The sequence below is a fragment of the Prionailurus bengalensis genome, chromosome D3, assembly GCF_016509475.1.
Source record: "Prionailurus bengalensis isolate Pbe53 chromosome D3, Fcat_Pben_1.1_paternal_pri, whole genome shotgun sequence".
NCBI lineage: Eukaryota > Metazoa > Chordata > Mammalia > Carnivora > Felidae > Prionailurus > Prionailurus bengalensis.
The window spans coordinates 58,199,231-58,219,310 of NC_057356.1; the positions used below are offsets into that span (position 1 = coordinate 58,199,231).

At 37.3% G+C, this 20,080-nt stretch overlaps 1 protein-coding gene across 4 annotated transcripts in view; it reads left to right on the forward strand.

The window, feature by feature from the left end:
* The window catches only part of KIAA1328 (KIAA1328 ortholog), a 347,018-nt gene that overhangs the window by 283,392 nt on the left and 43,546 nt on the right, over nucleotides 1-20,080 (forward strand). For all 4 annotated transcript variants that reach the window (XM_043558639.1, XM_043558640.1, XM_043558642.1 and 1 more), the window contains one exon: nucleotides 9,219-9,327. In XM_043558639.1, the coding sequence (XP_043414574.1) occupies nucleotides 9,219-9,327 (109 nt within the window). The remainder of the gene's footprint in view (nucleotides 1-9,218; nucleotides 9,328-20,080) is intronic.

Genomic DNA, 20,080 nt, shown 5'->3' on the forward strand with positions numbered 1-20,080 from the left:
TTTCAAGAGGCCAGCATTATTCTGATGCCAAAGCCAGAGAAAGACATCACAAGAAAACTATATGCCAATATCGCTCATGAAAACAGATAAAAATATCCTCAATCAAAGAGTAGCAAAACTGAATGCAGCAGCATATTAAAAGAATTACATACCCTAACCAAATGGGATTCAGCCCAGGAATGCAAAGGTAGTTGAACATACAAAAACCAATCAGTGCAATATATCATATGAATAGAGTGAAGGGGAGGGGTGTCTGGCTGGCTCAGTTGGTAGAGCATGTGACTCTTAATCTGAGTGTCATGAGTTCAAGCCCCACCTTGGGCATGGAGGCTAATTCAAACAAAATTGAATGAAGGAATAAAAAAACATCAAACCAACATGGAAAAATCATTTGACAAAATCCAACACTCTTTCATAATAAAAACAATTAACAAAGTAAGGATAGAAGGGAACTTCCTCAACATGATAAAAGGCATATATGAAAAACGTAATATCATACTAATATCATACTCAATTGTAATAGACTGAAAGTTTACCCCCAAGATCAGAAATAAGACAAGTATCCCTGTTTTTGCCACTTCCGTTCAACCTTGTACTGGAAGTTCTAGCCAGAGCAGTTAGACCAGAAAAAGAAATAGGAATGCCTGGGTGGCTCAGTCAGTTAAGCGTCTGGCTCTTGTCTTCAGCTCAGGTCATTATCTCATAATCTGTGAGTTCAAGCCCCACATCAGTCTCTCTGCTGTCAGCGCAGAGCCTGGAATGGATCAGATCCTCTGTTGCCCTCTCTTTCTGTCCCTCCTCTGCACTGTCTCTCATGCTCTCTCTCAAAAATAAATAAACATTTTTTAAAAAAGAAAAGAAATAAAACATATCCAAATTGGAAAGGAAAAAGTTAAACTTTTAGCAAATGAGATTATTTTACATATAGAAAATCCTAGAGGATGCACAAAAAACTCTTAGAGCTAATAAATGAATTCACCAAAGTGGCAGTCTAAAATTCAATGCTCAAAAATCACTTACATTTCTACACACTAGTAATGAACTACTGAAATTAAAAAAAAAACAATTCCATTTATATTAGCATCAAAACAATAAAATACCTAGCAACAAATTTAACCAAGAGTATAAGACTTGTACACTGAACAGTACAAAACATTGCTGAAACAAATTAAAGAAGACCTAAATGGAAAGACATTTTGTGTTCATGGATTTGAGTATTTAATACTGTTGAGATGTCAATATTCCCCAAAGTGATCCACAGATTGAATGCAATCCCTGTCAAACTCCCAATATCATATTTTGCAGAAATGGAAAAATCAATTCCAAAATTCATACAGAATTTCAAGAGTCCCCAGATAGTCAACACAATCTTGAAAAAGAGGAGCAAAGTTGAAGTACTCATACTTCCTAATTTTGAAATTTACTACAAAGCTATAGTAATCGAAACTATATTGAAATTATACCTATACCTGGCATGAGGATATATGTGTGTGTGTGTGTGTGTGTGTGTGTATGTGTGTGTGTGTGTACACACACACACACACACACACACACAGATCAATGGAATAGACTTGAGAATCCAGAAGTAACCCATACATTTCTGGCCAATTGATTTTCAACAGGGGTTGCCAAGACAATTCAACAAATGAATAGTCTTTTCAACAAATAGTGCTGGGACAACTAATTGGATATTCACATGCAAAAAAGTGAAGCTGGACTCTTCATTTATATACCTCAGGCCATACACAAAAATTAACTCAAAATTAATCAAAGAGCTAAAAATAAGAATGAAAACTATAAAACTCTTAGGTGAAAACATCGGTGCAGGTCTTCATTTTTCATAGATTAGACGGTGGTTTCTTAGATATGACACCAAAAGCACAAGCAACCAAAGAAAAAATACATTGGACTTTATGAAAATTATTTTAAAAATTGTGTCAAAGAACACTTTCTATAGAATGTAAAGACACCCCCACAAAATGGGATAAAAATTTGCAAATCCTATATCCTATGTGTCTGGTATCCAGGGTATGTAAAGAACTTTTATAATGCAATAACAAACAACTAAATTAAAAACTGGGCAAAGGGTTTGAATAAATATTTCTCTAAAGAAGATATTCAAATAGCTAGTAGGCACATGAAAAGATGTGCAACATCACTAATTATTAGGAAATCCAAATCAAAACCACAATGAGACACTGCTTCACACCCACTAAGATTATTATAATTTAAAAAATGGAAAATAACAAGGTGGAGAGGATGTGGAAAAATCAGAACCCTCATTTAAAATAATAGAACCACTATGGAGAATGGTTTGGTAATTCCTGAATAAGTTAAACATAGAATTGTCATATGACCCGTCAGTTGTACTCAGAAAAATAATCGACAACAGGTGTTTATGTTTTTTAATTGTCTTTTATTTATTTTTAATGTTTTAAATGTCCATTCATTTTTGAGAGAGAGGGAGACAGAGTGAGAGTGGGGAAGGGGCAGAGAGAGAGGGAGACACAGAATCTGAAGCAGGCTCCAGGTTCAGACTGTCATTGCACAGCCCAATGCAGGGCTCCAACTCATGAACCACGAGATCATGACCTGAGCTGAAGCCGGACGCTTAACCGACTAACCCACCCAGGTGCCTGACAACAGGTGTTTGAACAAAATTTTGTACACAAATGTTCATAGCAGCTTTATTTACAGTAACCAAAAGGCAGGGATACCCAAATGCCCATCAACAGATGAATGGATAAACAAAAAGCAGCATATCTGTACAATGGAATATAATTTAACCATAAGAAGGAATGAAGTTCTGATATGTGCTTAACATGAATGAACTTGAAAACATTATGCTAAGTGAAAGAAGCCAGACGCAAAAGGCTATATGTTGTATGATTCTATTTATATGAACTATCCAGAAGGGACAAAGCAGGTTAGTGGTCACCAGGGCCTTAGGAGATGGGAAAATGGAAAATGACTGCTTAATTGTTAAAGGTTTTTTGTTTGAAGTGATGAAAAAGTCCTGGAACTAGATAGTGTGATGGTTACCCAACATTGTGACTATACCTAATGCCTAATACTGTACACCCTAAAATGGTTAAAATGATAAATGTGTTATTTTTCCACAATTTTTTAAAAAGTAAATGAGAAAATATTGTTTTCTCTCCTCTGTTTTCTGAAAGAAATGTATTTATAGCAAATATATATGTTCATAGCAGCTGTATTTAGTTGGGTAGTCTAAACTGTGGTAACCAATAGAAAAAATATCAATGGCTTAAGGAACAAGAAGTTTCTTCCAAGATCACCTTGAGTTTTATAGTAACACTGGTTAGCGGACTTTGTTCATGGCCACCTCTGCCCTGCTGCTTGTGTTCATAAATAAAGTTCTATTAGAATACGATTTCCATTTTTACATATTGTCTGTGGATGCTTTCGTACTACAGCAACAGAACTGAATATTTGCAACAGGAGCTCAATGGCCCACAAAGCCTGGTATATTTACTCTGCGGCCCCTTCCAGGAAACTGTTGGCCTTGCCATACCAGGTCAGCAAGGAAGAGGAAGGGTATGAAGAGTACATGTGGAAGGTTTTTATAGGACAGGCTTAAAATGGCACAGAACACATCCACTGGTTTTCCACTCAACCACACATAATTATAAGGGGAAAGGAAATATAATCTACCGGGGTGCCTGGGTGGCTTAGTAGGTTAAGCGTCGGACTTCAGCTCAGGTCATGATCTCACGGTTCATGAGTTTGAGCTCCGTGTCGGGCTCTGTGCTGACAGCTCAGGGCCTGGAGCCTGCTTCTGATTCTGTGTCTCCCTCCCCTCAGCTCCTCCCCTGCTCACATTCTGTCTCTCTCTCAAAATAAATAAAGATTAAAAAAAATTTTTTTTAAAGGAAATATAATCTACCTGGTGCCCAGGAAGAAGGGAATTTTGGTGAGTAACTAGCAGCCTCTGCCACAGCAAGCATTCTCCATAATAGTCCCAAACCAGAAATACTCTAAATGTCCATCAATAGAATGAATAAAAAGTCATAATGCATAGAGTGGAATACTATATAGCAAAGAAAACAAACTGCAGCTACATAAATCATTAACATGGGTAAATCTCATGGACTTAATATTGAGCAAAAGAAGTCTTCAAAAGAGTAGATATTAGTATATTTCTATTTTTATCAAGTTCAAAAGCAGCAAAATTAAGTCACGTTTTTGAAATGCAACCGTAGTGGTAAAACTGTAAAGAATAGAAAGGGAATAATTATGACAATAGTAGCTGGCTCCTGGAAGTGAGAAGAGGTTATAATCAGGGATGGACGTTAGTGATGCTTCCAGGTGGCAGTGCTGCCACTTTATTTCTTAATCTGCAAAGGGTTTGTTTTGGTATTTTCTTTATCATTTATTCTGTCTTTCTTTTTAAGTTTATCTTGAAAGAGAGAACACGCACCCATGCAAGCGGGGGAGGGACAGAGAGAGAGGGAAAGAGAGAGAATCCCAAGCAGGCTCCATGCTGTCAGTGTAGAGCCCAGCGTGGGGCTTGATCTCACAAACCATGAGATTATGACCTGACCTGAAACCAAGAGTTGGGTGCTTAGCCAACTGAGCCATGCAAGTGCCCCTATCATTTATTCTTTAAATGAAACTGAATATATACTATAACTCAGGGACTTTTAAAATGCAAAATAAAACAAAGGGCCCAGAAACAGCGTTTTCCTCAAAGTTGAACTCTAAGAAGTTATTTTACCATGAGATATTGACTGATGGATGGACATAGACCCCCCTAGATGTAAATAAGATATGCTCCATTATGTTCAGTTCTGTGTGTGCAAAAATATATGTATGTGTTTATTTACATATTCAAACATATTTATGAAACTTATCAGCCTAATGGATAATATTCTTAACAGCACTTTTATTTTTTAAATGTGTATTGTCTTTGTGTGTGTGTATAAATTTAGAGATGTGTAGTTCTATGAATATGCATAACTATATGTAATTGTTGATATGCTTAATATTAAATAAAATTGTATAGAAGAAATGAACATAATTAAAAGCTGATATTTAGCTTCCCAGAAACTTAGTAAGGAATAGAATTTAGAGTATCAAGAAAAAGGAATAAGCTTGTCCTATGTCTTAGAGCAATCGTTCTTAACTTTTAGCAGTCTCATATCCTTTTAGAATTTGATGAAGACTATGGCTCTTTTCCTTAGAAAAATGAATGAGCACATATACACACATTATTGTGCCTGCAGCTATGACGGAGTCTCACATTCATGAAGTACAGTAAAACCTTGGCTTACAAACATAATTCATTCCAGGAACATGCTTTGTAATCCAAAGCATTCGTATATCAAAGTGAATTTCCCCATAAGAAATAATGGAAACTCCGATGATTCGCTCCACAACCCAAAAATATTCATATAAAAATGATTACAATATTGTAATATAATATAAAATAATAAAGAAAATACAAAATATAAAGAAAAATAAACAAATTAACCTGCACTTACCTTTGAAAACCTTCGTGGCTGGTGTGAAGGAGACAAGAGAGAGGAGGGTTGTTATGTAGAATGACTTTCATTATCACTAATGGATGTTGACTATAGTACAGTATTAATAAACTCTTGTCAGATACTATGTTTAATGTTACTGGCAATAAGGCAGCAGAGGAAAAGGTCTATATCTGCAGGCAGCCTGACCTAGAATGAGGCAAAACATTCCTAAGCTTACTCTTGTATGGAAAAGCAAAGGACTGTCCATAGGTGCTTTGAAGTGACAAAAAAATACACTAGTGCCAGTTGTGGGCACCTTCCCACATTCTGAAAAATCACTGATTTTTGCCAAACACCACTGCTTGAGACTGAGTATCTGAGCATAGCAGATGATCACCCACAATCCTGAAGCGAGAGAGAGAAAAGAACCATTGGTTCAGTTGTGATCATGTGACATTGGGCATCACATACTACTTGTATTGCAAGACATCGCTCATTTATCAAGTGAAAATGTATTAGAAATGTTTGCTCATCTTGCAGAACAAGTTACTCACAATCCAAAGTGTATCCATGGATGCCATGCAAGTCCCTGGGCCCTCTGTTACAATTCCTTCTTTAAATTGTCCCCATCAAATGTCACCTGTCTCCACCAAATTTTTGATAGAAATATCAAAACAGAATAAATAATGTTCAGGTCTTCTATAGTAGTGATTACAGAGATAATGATGTTCTTTCACTGCTGGGCATTTCTTCTTCCCTCTCACCTCACCCACAAATCCCTTTCTGTTGGTCGTATCCCTGTTTGCCCATTAATCTCCCCTCACCTCACCCAGGACTCTGTCCAGACAGTTGTAGGAGTTGTGAGCTGCTTTACCTCCCTCCCTTCTCTCTGTCCCACCTATTCCAGGTTCTGCCACGAAAATAATCTCTCCAAAGACCAGGTTGTTGTTTTTTTTTTTTAATTGTGTTTGTTGCTGCTGTGTTTTACTTTTGAGCCACCTAGCACAATGTTTAAGATCAGTTTGCCATACAAAATCAAAACCCAGCCTTGTTCTTACTAGCTGTGTGATACTGGACCTGGGGCTTGACCTTCCTTATCTAGAAAATGAGGGCAATAATATAATTTAAGGACTGTTGTAAGGAATAGTGAGATAATGCATGTAAAGTGATTTAAAGTGATTAGCAAGGTACAAGGACGTAGTGATGCTCAATAAATACTTCCTGAATACATTAAATATTTAGCCTTGAGGTTTCTAATTTAATGCTTTTGCTGATTCCATGCTCCTTATTCCTTCCTATCACAATACCACCGCCTGCATTAAATCTTTTTAAATCCTATAGCGATATGTGATCTCTTCCACTTCTTAATTCCTCAGACTTTTCTGTTTATTATGGTGGAAGAGCTTAATGGTGAAAAGCTCTGGGATCAGATTATCTGGACATGAATATTGGTTCCTTCACTTAGTAGCTTTGTGGCCTTGGGCAGGTCACGTAAGTCCCCTATGGCTTATTTTGCCTATCTGTAAATGAGATATAAAACTGAGTATCTATTGCAAAGGGTTTTTATGAGGATCAATATAACTAATTTGTAGAAACGGCAAAACTAGAGAGAGAGAGAGCTAGAGTGCGGATACAAACAGAACAGACAGGGAGAAGGGACTGGCCACAAATGCACGTAAGGGAACTTTTAGGGGTGACGAAATACTCAGTTTTATACAGTATGTGTTAGAAGTTCATTTTTTTAATGTTTATTTATTTTTTTGAGAGAAAGAGAGCACAAACAGGGGAGGAGCAGAGAGGGGGGACAGAGGATCTGAAGCAGTCTCTGTGCTGTCAGCAAAGAGCCTGATGTGGGTCTTGAACTCACAAACTGTGATTTCAGAACCTGAGCTGAAATCAAGAGTCGCCTGTCAACCAACTGAGCCACCCAGGCCCCCTGTGAGAAAATATTCTAACCCTGGGTTGTAAAAAGAAACAAGTGAATCTCATGACAAATATTTTTAAAACTGGGTTGTGGCCATGCTTTCATAAGCTATAGAAATCTACTCTTTCTCAAACTGTATGCTTAAGATGGTTAAGTTTTATGGCATTCAAATTATAATGAAGCTTGTTTTAAGTGTATTTGTTTATTTATGCGTGCATGCTGGAGCATGAGCAGGGGAGGGACAGAGAGGGAGGGAGAGAGAGAGAGAATCACAAGCAGGTTCTGTGCTGTGGGTGCAGAGTCCAATGCGGAGCTCAAACCCACGAACCGTGAGATCATGACCGGTGCTGAAACCAAGAATTGGATGCTCAACTGAGCCACCGAGCCACCCCATAAGGCTGTTTTTAAAAAAGATAAATGATATATGGCAAAGGCCTAGAGAAGTACCAGGCACACACTAAGCATATTGTTGTGTCTGTTAGCTGTTATTACCTTATACTGCTTTGGGTTATTTATGATTACCAGATTGTTTAGAGTATCTCGTGTTCCTGCTCTCACACCTTCCTTCCCCTGCCCTAAACTAAGTCTGAGCTTAATCCTGGCAATAGCCCTTGCCCATGATTAGGTACTTGCTAAATATTTACTGACTGAATGCACCATAGGTAATGGTGGAGTTTATGTCTAGTATGAAAATGTATTGGTTTGGGTTGAGGGTCCCACAAACTTGTGTATACAAAGAGGACTGAATTGTGCATTTAGGTGGCTCATCCTTCACCTCAGTACATAATAAAGAACAGTTAGTATTGAGTATAGCTTTTGAATACCAAGGATCACGGTGATTGTTTTGATGCTAATCTCTGTAGATAGAAGACTCTTGCTTTCTCTAGACCTGATTTTCTCTGGTCACACCTGAACGGTGCCATTCCCAGAATTATCATACTGTATTCTTGGCATTTGAGGGTCTGGTATTCCCTACACATCAAAGCTATCTTGGTCTTACTTGAATAGTTACGCTTCCCTCAAAGAAAAAGTACATCTTCCCATATAAGTTCTTTAAGCAGCCTACACAATTGTTACCCAGGAACCAGAAGAAAAACTGTGAATGAGATTCTAACAGTCTTCGAAGGAAAAGGAGAAGGAGAAAATTATTATTAGAAATAATAATAATTAGAAAACAAACAGAAACGAAAAACCTTTCTGTCCATGCCATCTCATTGAGCACTCCAGAGGAGAAAACTAATTATCAACTCAACATTGTTTATTAGAAAGGAACAGAGACCAGATCAGCCCTAGGATGGTTAGGTAAGCATCTCTTCCAAGCAGGCATTTGTTTTAGCCCAGTGTCTAGTTCTTTGAAAGAAATATTTAAGATTTATGCCTACCTTGAATGTTTTGGGTTTAACTTAGGGGCCTAGGTGGTACAAAGTCCTGGGCTCAAAGAGAAGAAAGATCTCTTCTTAGGATAGGGAAAGGGAACAAAATAAAGCAATCTACCTTCTTGGGCATTTTCACAGTAAACTCAAATCAGCAGGAAGATGACAGGCCATCAGGTTTAAAAACAAAACCACTAGCCAGTCTGTTACCGCACAGATGTACTTTTTTTAAACAAGATACTGTGGATCTCTGATGTTTACAAAATCAAAACAACCCACTGAGTTTTTCCATCTGCCATTGTTTCATTTCAGAGAAAAGAAATAGCTTACTTTTCAAGCTTGGGGATTTTTGTAATGTTTAATATATCACTCAAAATGGATTTTTCCATTTCCTTTTAGTGAAAGCCCAAATTAATTCCTTTATTGTTCGTACAGGGACATTGGCAGGAATTAGAAAAGATGCGTCCACATCTCCTATGACAACAGGAAGCCAAAAGGAGCTTGTAATCACAACCACATCATCACTGCAGCATGACACTTCCCGGTAAGTGGTTTATTTTCTTTTAATGTTTATTTATTTATTTATTTATTTATTTATTTATTTATTTATTTTGAGAGAGAGAGAGTGCAAACAGGGGAGGAGCTGAGAGAGGGGGTTTAATATTCTTTAGGTAAGAGCATTTGGGAGGAGCTACTTAATAAGGAGTGGAAAGTCTTGACAATTCTTAATAACCATTACTCAGAAGAAAGGCCTTATGTGGAAGCATCTGGATTTGGCCAGGTTGAACTCATGGAGCCCTTTCCTTTATACATGCCCTGCCTTGATTGAAACTGGTTATTGGCAAGGATTTCCAAAGAAATGCAAAGCTAATCCTATCATTCATCAGAAAATGTGCTTAGCAGTAGGTCTTTCCCAATTTATCACAGAATGGTTATATACTTTGACTATAAGTTTAACTAATTGAATTAATTGATACTGAAAATTATGGTGGGTTTTGTATTACAGTTTTAAAGGGTCTGTCAACATTTACTGATACTAGAAACATCTGAAGAGTTAGTAGTTTGATCAGCCTTTTCTGGAGTCAGGAAAGAAATAGGGTATTAAAATTTCTTACATCCAGTAAGCCAACTGCCATATTATTCATTTAAAGCTGAATATATAAAGATCAACACCAAAAAGGCATAGTTTAGGGTTTCTTGGTAATACTATTGTTTGAGCCTTAAATTCTCAGCATCTTATCAGATGAATATAGATTTTAAGACTTCATTTTAATTATAAAGAACTTTGGGGAAATAACTCTAATGTAGAAGACAGTAATAATGGTTGCCATCTATTAGCATCTATTATGTACCCAGCACTTTTTATGAATTATCTCATTTAATCTTCATCACTGCTTTATAAAGAGGTACTGCTATCATCCTCATTTCTAAAATTAGGAAACTAAGAGACTGAGTGACTTGTCTAAGGTCACCCAGCCAATAAGATGTAGAAGTAGCATTTCAGACTCCAAAGTCCATCATCTTAAATATTGTAATTGTTGACAACGACAGCCTCCTTATTTTGAAGGTGACCCTCAATTGAAAGAAAATTTAACCAGTTTACCACATTCTTTGTCCATTACTCCTTTCTTTTATTTTTAATGCTGCCATTATTAGCATTTTCCAAGTACCCACAGAGAGCTGTCGTTCTGAAATGTTGCAAGGGCTCCCTCCTTGGACCACTTAGCAGTGTGGCTGAATGCTTGTACTCAAAGGTCCATCTCAGTTGCCTTGAAGGCTTCCTCTGGAGGAGGTACAGGTAAAGAGGAGAAATGATCCAGATTTTCTGGGGCACCTGGGTGGCTCAGTTGGTTAAGTGTCCTACTTCGGCTCAGGTCATGATCTCACGGCTCAGGTCACGACCTCTCAGTTTGTGGGTTCGAGCCACCCGTCGGGCTCTCTGCTGTCCGCACGGACACCAGTTTGGATCCTCTGTCTCCCTTTCTCTCTCTGCCTCTCTCCCCTGCTTGTGCATGCATGCTCTCTCTCAGAAATAAAAATAAAAAAAGAAATGGTCTGGATTTTCAATCTTAGTGAATTTTCCTATTGAAGATTAAAGTGAGATCCTTAATGCTACTTTAATGTGTTTTTGATGATTGCATTTCAGTTTAGAGAGAAGCATGAAAATAAAGAATAAAATATTTCCCCAGTAAGAATTTTGTAGAACATTCTCAGCACACGTTTTCTGAATGGACCATATCAACTTTGTACAATTTTACAAGCCCAGGTTAAATTTGCTGTGAAGACTCATATTTACACACCAAAAAAAAAGGATTCTCTGTTAGTTCTTAATACTGCAAATCAGCTGAATATAGTTTCTCAAAGGTTTCTTAAATAATGAGTACTTGGCTACATAAAAACGATGTGCAACACACTGGACTTCATCCTTAGAAGTGCATGATGGCATATCATAGGTCTATTATACAAAGCGTAGAGTTGAAAAAAAAAGATCCAGTACTATGAAAATCAGTTACCAGGAAGGCACAGTGGTTGCTTTCCAGACTTCAGAATCAGGATTATTTGAATTATTTTTATTTCAAAGTATAGAAAAGGAATTTTTTATAGACTACTTTTCAGTTACACACAAACTCTTAATATAAGACAAAACTCAGTTCTTCATCCTAACAAACCTTTGAAGGTACTGAGAACAAGAGTAAAAGCCTGTCCACCCTTAATTCTGGGAATTTTCAAAACTTGCAAAAGAGGATGAGGGTGGGACAGATGCTGGTGGGAAAAAGGTTCTTGTTTATTCTCTGATAAGCACTAACACCTAGAAGAGTCCCACATGGTTCCATGTGCAGGTGATAAAACCAGGCGTGCAAAGTCAGTCATCTTTCTCATTCACAATGTGGGCTGTTAATTGTTCTTTCTGCTGCCTGTCAATATAATGTGAAATTTTCATTCCCCATTCAAGATGGAAAAAGTTGTGGCTGAAAATGTTAACATTTGCATTTTTATTTGTTGATTTATTTAAAGGACAGCCTCTCCTGCAGCAATCCATCACTTGGTGACACCCCAAATATGAATAATGTATTGTAGACTTTGCGGTTACAATGTGTAATAAGTGCTAGAGACAGTAAAGGAATGTTAACTATGTTGCAAATGTAATATTTATTGACTCATAAAGTTTATTGCTTTCAAGGTTCAATAATACTGACCATAGGACATTAATATCGCTTATCCTGATTTTAGCTGGGCACCTTTATATGTAGAAATATTCATCTATCTCATGCTAACAAAATAAATACGTAATTTACAGCACAAGCAAAGGAGGCTTTATAGTTTTCTGTGCTGAGGGCTGCAGTGCTTCTTTGTCGGGCCTTCGGCATTGGTCACACACCCCTGAGCTGTCCGAGAGTGAGCGCGGCAGTCATCTTGGCACAAGAGCGTGGTGCTGTGGCACCAAACAGTGCCATGCATTTCTGCCTCACTGGCACAGGTAACACCTCACAAACCCACTTCCCCTGGAGAGAGGACTAGAGGGCTTTCCTCCCTGTTGTTCTGAACACCTGGTGGGGGGTGCACCTATGATCAGAGAGTTCAACAAATACTTCTCCTGCCATGACCCAGAGTCAGAGTTTACAGATTCCACTTGATTCTCTGGTCTCCAAGGTGAAACCAGAGCTGGTCAGGTTACCAACCAATTTGTTATGAGCACAACTGTTACTGATAATTAACCCTTTTGTGCCTTCCAGAATTAAGTATGCCCATTGCCACCAAGAAAGATCATTCAGGAAATATCTGACACCCAAAGCAAAAGAAGTCATGTTAATTAGCAACCATCAGCTGTAATTGTCATCCCCATTAAGATGCAGAATTATGTATTTCTTCGTTATAAATAACCTTTCTAATTGTACTTGATGTATGCCAATTTAATCAAAAAGTATACTTGCAACAGACAGATATTTGCATTAATGTAGCTTTGGATCTTCAAATTTTTTATTTCAAATTTAGTGAGAAAAAGCATATTAACAGCTGGATATTCTTTATATGTGGGTATATTTTTCTATCTAGGTATGGAGATCTAATATACTTTATATTAAAATGAAGACAGTATCTTGTGGGATTGTTCAGTGAAACAGAAATCTTGTTGCTTTTTAAAATGCCAGCGAAGTTTCTCTCTCTCAGTCATATGACAACTCTCATTGGTAATTGTTCCAAACTGATAAACAGAGGCATATACCAGGATTACGTTCTCAGTCCCTGGTGTAAAAAGTAAAAGTGATGCGATTTGGGGAGTGTTGGTGGGGGTCCAGAGCCAAGAAAAAATTCTTGAAATGTCTTTGTTGCAAAAAGGTGATTTTATTAAAGCATGGGGATAGGACCCTTGGGCAGAAAGAGCTGCACTGGGCTGGTAAGGAGGGACTGATTATATACAATGGAGTTGGGGGCGGTCAAGGCAAAAGGGAGTTTTCCAGAAGCACTTTCATATGCTAAAGAAGACTCCTAAAATACTGGAGGCCTAGCTATTGTCAGGCTAGGGTTGTTTTTCCCTCTAGTAAGGCATTAACATGAAGACAGTAGGGAATTTCTGGAGAAATGTTATACTCTGCCTGTCTCAAGTATTTGTCAATGGGCTGCAAGTTATAAGGAAATTTAATTTTACCTGCCATTTCCTTCTTGCCTTTGTTAACTTGGGGCTCCAGGAAACTGAGTCTATACATTTCTGGAGATTACGCTATTTATTGATTAGATTGCCTTTTTCTTGTAATTTACTAAAACGTTTGTAAACTGATGGAGACTCATATGTCCTGCATGACTGTGATCTCTATCAGTTAACCATTGTTTTCTCCCTTTCCTTTGGTCTTGGGCCACCAAGAGTGCCTGAGGAATGTCACACATATCCCACCTAGGGGAGCTGTGCGAGGTGTTAGCTTGCCTTATGCTCCATAATCAAAAGGCTTCTTTCTGTTGTGTCCTGATTCATAAGACTTAAGGCTGATACTATTGCCCTCATGTGTGTGTGTGTGTGTGTGTGTGTGAGAGAGAGAGAGAGAGAGAGAGAGAGAGAGAGAGATGTGATGTGAAGAGAGAAAAGCAAATCTCACCAAACTATGCCCAATTACTGAATTTGGGGAGCTGGAGCTATAGTTGGCCTATTTCTAGGAAGTACTGTTCACCTCTCTACTCCAGCTTTTTTCAAAGAAATTAGTTTTTTACCACAACACAGAGTTGAACATTTTTATTTTGTTTTGTTTGTGTTTTAGATATGTTGGAGAGGGGTGGTTTCGTGGAGCTTACTGTTTGTTGCGGGGGTAGGAATACATATTTGAGTACATATTTTCAAAGGTTTAATAGCGTCTTTGGGGGCTCTTAAAAAATAGCTCAAAAATAGCTAAACTTGTTCTTTTTTTTTTATGACTGCGGTTCTTTGCTGTCAAACCCTATGCTTAATTGTCCTGAAAAATTTGCTGTAAGTTTACGGCTTGATAAGCTGTCTATAGTGTGCTTGCACACAATCATGCTCACAGACAACTATTTGTGCACAGCTGATTTGAAGCTTGTGGAGACTTTTTGCCCATTGAAGTTGAGACTGAGGAACCAGGCTGACAATACTGGAAAACTGGGACCTCATTACACTAAGCCCAGGCTGCAAGTGTTCAAATACCCTGCAATCTAGAACTTAAACTTGTCTCTGTCTTAAAGACAGTATTTTCCTACGTCTTCTTTAGAAGAATGTCTATTCAGGTCCTTTGCCCATTTTTTATTCAGACTGTTTTTTGGTTTGATTTTGTTTTTGCTATTGAATTGTAGGAGTTCCTTATATTTTTTTGGATAATAACCTCTTCTCAGATATATAGTTTGCAAATATTTTCTTTCAGTTTGTGATTGTTTCCTATATACTTTGATGCAGTCCCATTTGTTTACTTCTGCCTTTGTTGCCTTTTGGTATCGGATCCAAAATATCATTTCAAAGGCCAATGTCAAAGAGCTTTTTTTCCTGTTTTCTTCTCAGAACTTTACAATTCCAGATGGTACATTTAAGACTTTAATCCATTTTGAGTTTTTTTTAATCTTATACCATGTAAGATAAGAGTCCAAGATAAGAGTTCATTCTTCTGCATGTGAATATCCAGTTTTCACAGCCCCATTTATTAAAGACACTACCCTTTCCTACTTGTATATTCTTGGCATCCTTGTTGAAAATTCATTGACTACTTATGCTTTGGTTTATTTCAGGGTTTTAATTATGCTCCATTGCTTTGTCTATCTGTTTTCATGCCAGTAGCATACTGATTTGATTACTATAGCTTTGTAATATAATTTGAAAGCCAGAAATATGATGCCTCCAACTTTTTTTTCTCAAGATTTTAGCTACTTACAGTCTTTTGTGTTTCCATATGAATTTTGAGATAGTTTTTTCTATTTCTGTGAAAAATGCCATTGGAATATTTGTAGGGATTGCTGAGTCTGTACATTACTTTGGGTAGTATAGACATTTTAACAATATTAACTCTTTGAATCCATGAAGATGGGCTATGTTTCTATTTGTTTATGCCTTCTTCTGTTCTTTTCATCAGTGTTTTATAGTTTTCAGTGTACAAATCTTTCTCTGCCTTGATTAAATTTGTTCCCAAGTATTTTATTCCTTTTGATGCTATTATAAATTCAAATTTTTCTTAATTTCCTTTTTTATTAGATCATTGTTAGTATAAAGAGATTCATCTGATTTTTGTATATTGATTTTGTATCCTAGAACTTTACTGAATTTGTTAGTTCTAACAGGATTTTTTGATAGTTTATAGCGTCTGTAGGGTTGTCTACATATAGAATCATGCCATTTGCAGAGATAATTTCACTTCTTCATTAACTACTTGGATGGCTTTTCTTTTTCTTGACTCATTGCTCTTGCTTGCACTTCTAGTACTTTGTGGAACAGAAGTGGCAAGAGTGAGCCCCCTTGCCTTACACCAGATCATAGAGGAAAAGAAAAACCTTCAGTTTTTCCCCATTGATTATGATGTTAGCTGTGGCTTTTCATAAATGGCCTTTATTGTGCTGAGGAAATTTTCTTCTCTATTTTGTTAAGAGTTTTTGTCAGGAATGGATGTTGAACTTGTCAAAGAAGACATACAGATTGCCAACAGGTATATGAAAAGATGCTCAATGCCATTAATCATCGGGGAAATGCAAACTGAAACCACAATGAGGTATCACCTCACAAATGTTAGGATGGCTATTTTCAGAAAGATAAGCGATAACAAGTACATAATGGCAAGAATGTGGAGAAAAGGGAACCCTAGTATACTACTGGTGAGAATATAAATCGGTACAGCTATTGTGGAAAACAGTATGGAGATCCCTCAAAAAAAAATTAAAATAGAACTACCCTATCATCCAACAGTCCCTCTTCTGGGTATATATTCAGAGAAAATAAGATCAGTGCCACAGTGAGATATCTGCACCCCCATGTTCACTGCAACATTATTCACAGTAGCCAAGATGTAGAAACAATCTAAATGTCCATCAGTGGATGAATGTACTTTAGAATATTATTCAGCCTTTAAAAAAGGAGATCTGCCATTTATGACAACATGGATTAACCTGGAGGACATTATGTGAAATGAAATAAGCCAGAAACAGATGTATTGCATGATCTCACTTATATGTGTATCCTAAAAAGTTCAAAGCATAGAAGCACAGAGCAGAATGGTGGTGCCCAGGAGTGGGGAGGTGGAGGAAGTGAGGAGCTGTTGGTTAAAGGGTACAAAGTTGCAATATTTAGGGTGAATAAATCTCGAAATCTAATGTACAGCATGATGGCGATAGTTAACAACACTGTATTAAATATTGGAAATTTGCTAATAGATTTCAAGTGTTCTCACCACACACACACACAAAATTGTAATTATATGAAGAGATGGATATGTTAATTGGTTTGATTTTAGTAATCATTTCACTATATATATAATTAATAATGTCCTAATATTGAACAACTCTTCCAAAAAATCATGTTGTATACATTAAACAATTTCAACTTTCTTTTAAAAAGTGGGGTTTTTTTTAATCTTTATTTACACCTTAAGTAACTTGACATGATAATCCAGTTGCTTCCAGCTCCAGATATGATATAGTCTTTAAAGTACTACAACTGGCATGTTGGTCCTTTGCTGTGCCGTGAAGAGAGACAAACATTTCTGCATTTGTCCCTCTTTATTCTCCGTGGGTCATAAACCAAGGCCTTAGCCCCTGGGCAGTTCAAGCATTGTTTAGTTTCCCATCTCTATTTGCCAGTAGCCATTTAGATTGCACAGAAGGAAAAATCATGTCAATATGCTGTTCCCAATTGTAGCAATGATCTGTTTTATCTCTGGCAACAAAATTCTGGATTGGCGGCAGCCAGGGATTCAAGACCTACATAAGCAACATGTATCTATCATACTAGTAACAAAAATATAATGCTGAAAATTATAATTACCTGTTCACAGTCCCTGGCATAGTACCTTAGGGTTAACAGAATGCTTTTCACCTGCATTGTCTCATTCAAATTACACCCACACCCTGTGAAATAAGTCGTAGTAGTATCCCATTTTACAGTGAAGAGAGGGGAACTGAACGAGACTGGAAGACTGTCCGTGGTCACACAGTCATGAAGCAGAAAAGAGGTCCTGAACATCGTTCTTCTGATCCCAAATTTCAGTGTTTTTTCATTCTGCCTGAAACTTGAACTTAATTCAGGTATGGGAACTAAGCTGATAAAATTCTGGTCTAGAGTAGGAATAAGACAAACTTGCTTTAAAGTATTTTATTTATTTATTTATTTATTTATTTTTGAGAGAGAGAGAGAGAGAGAGAGAGAGAGAGAGAGAGAGAGAGAGAGAACCAGCAGGGGAGGAGCAGGAAGAGAGAGCGATAGAGGATCTGAAGCAGGCTCTGTGCTGACAGCAGAGAGCCCAGTGAGGGACTTCAACTCACAGCTGAGATCATGACCTGAGCTGACGTCAGATGCTTAACATACTGAGCGACTCAGGTGCCCCGAGACAAACTTGCTTTTAAGAGTTAAAATCTGAGGGCGCCTGGGTGGCTGGGTTGAGCATCTGACTTTGGCTCAGGTCATGATCTTGCTGTTCATGAGTTTGAGCCCCGCTTCAGGGTCTGCATTGACAGTGCAAAGCCTACTTGGGATTATCTCTCTCTCTCTCTCTCTCTCTCTCTGCTCCTCTCCCACTTGCACGCACTCTCTCTCAAAACAAATAAACTTAAAAAAAAAGACTTAAAATTTGTTTTCATTCATTTTTATTTTTTTTAAGTTTACTTATTTTGAGAGAGAGGGAAATAGAGAGTGAGTGGGGGAGGGGCAGAGAAAGAGAGAGAAACAGAGATTCCCAAGCAGGTTCTGTGTCATCAGAGCAGAGCACAATGTGGGGCTTGAACTCACGAACCATGAGATCATGACCTGAGCCAAAACCAGGAGTCGGACACAATCAACTGAGTCACCCAGGTGCCCCTAGAATTTGTTTTTATAACCTGATAGGAAGAAGCAGTCATTCAGAGAAAGGGAAGTGCTATGTTTCCATTGCACGCAATAGCCAAATTGCAACAATTTCTTGCACTTGTGCCTAGAATCCTAACTGTAACCAAATATTATTTTTAATCAGAATTGTTTCTCACCTATACATTCACACAGCTATTATGTACTCAGCTAGATTCCCTCATGTGCCTGCATATAATAATGTGTTATTCTACCAGGGTAGAGAGAGGGAAGCTACGCTAAAATCCCAAACCCCAAAGTAGAGCAGACAGGCACTACTTGAGTTTATGTGGTAGGTTTGAAAAGCAGACTTTGTTGCTTTTATGTAGTTGGGTATATGAGTGATGACCATATGTGACAAAACTGGCCACTACTCACTGAATGTCTGTTATATATCAGGTAATGTGCTGGGCCTGTACAGGTATGTCCATTTCTACTGTATGTTCATATAAATTACATGTCGCAAAACTCTCTTTAATGCCTATTACAACTTGATTGCAAAGTATTAGACAGAATTTCATTTTAGGTTTTTTTAAAAATGACTTCCTAAAATGTGGTCTACTAGGCCAAGAACTATCATTTTAGCTTTACATGCCCTCAGAGTAATTTTGCACTCTATACACAGAGTAGCATCTACTGTAACTTTTCCATTTTGAGTATATTGTAAATAAAATAAAAACAAACCTAATGAAATGATGCACATAAAATGATGACAGTAAAAAGGAATAATCTGAAAACTTCAGAAAAGAATGTGTTGAGTACATAAAAGAAAACATGAAGTATGATGTGCCTGCCTTCCATCTTTACTAAAGAGGATGAAAATCCAGCCATTCTAATGGTGTTTTGTTTAAGTTCAGTTGATGACTTGAAATTCCCTGCCAGCAGGTGCATTATTACCAAGAACAGTTGAACTCATGGAAATTCCTATGTGTTTGATGAAAAGATGTTGCTTTTAATTAAGCCATGATACTGTGTTGGAACTGTAATTCCCACTGTTAAAAGCCAGTAATATAATCATCCATACTACTCTGACACACACTGTTTATACAGTGTATAAGTTTAAAAAAAAAACAGAAACAAATAGGCCAAGTAGAAATATTAAAGAGATAGCATAATTCCAGAAAATGAGTTCAGCTTAAGGAAGCTTGTTAAGACATTTTTACCTTAGGAAAAACATACTGCACCAAGAAAATGTACATTAAAACAGCTGATCTTTACTAGTCACTTAGAATTCTATTCCTCAGTTTCAGGAATTATTTCTAAGTTCTGGGTGAAGGGATTATAAGAGCTACTTCATCATTCATAGTTTTCTGTATTTCCCAAATGTTCTACAATGATGTATTATTTACATAATTTTAAAAACAATATTTAAAAAGAAAACAAAGGGCACACATTTATAGGAGGTAAACCCATTTCAAAATTTTTACTCTATAGTTCCAAGTAGTTCCAACAACCCTAAGGTTAACCTTGGAACATACGACATAAATGTTATTTCTTTGTTAAACCAGCAGTAGGTGAGGATCATGCTTCCTTGGTGTGCCTTCTCCAGGGTGCTGAATGCTGGAAAATGGTATGATTAGTGACATCTGTTCAGCATTGCCAGTTCCTGTTATTATTTCACAGTTTTTAGTCTCATGGACTGCTGTTTTAGAGTTGTTCATTTGGTCCAAGGTCACCAAATTCCCTTCACTTCAGTGTTAAGGATCAGTTGTGGAGTGTCAGTGTTCTAGACAGTTAAATGCTTTTTAAAATTTTTTTTAAGTTTTTTTAAATTTATATTTTGAGA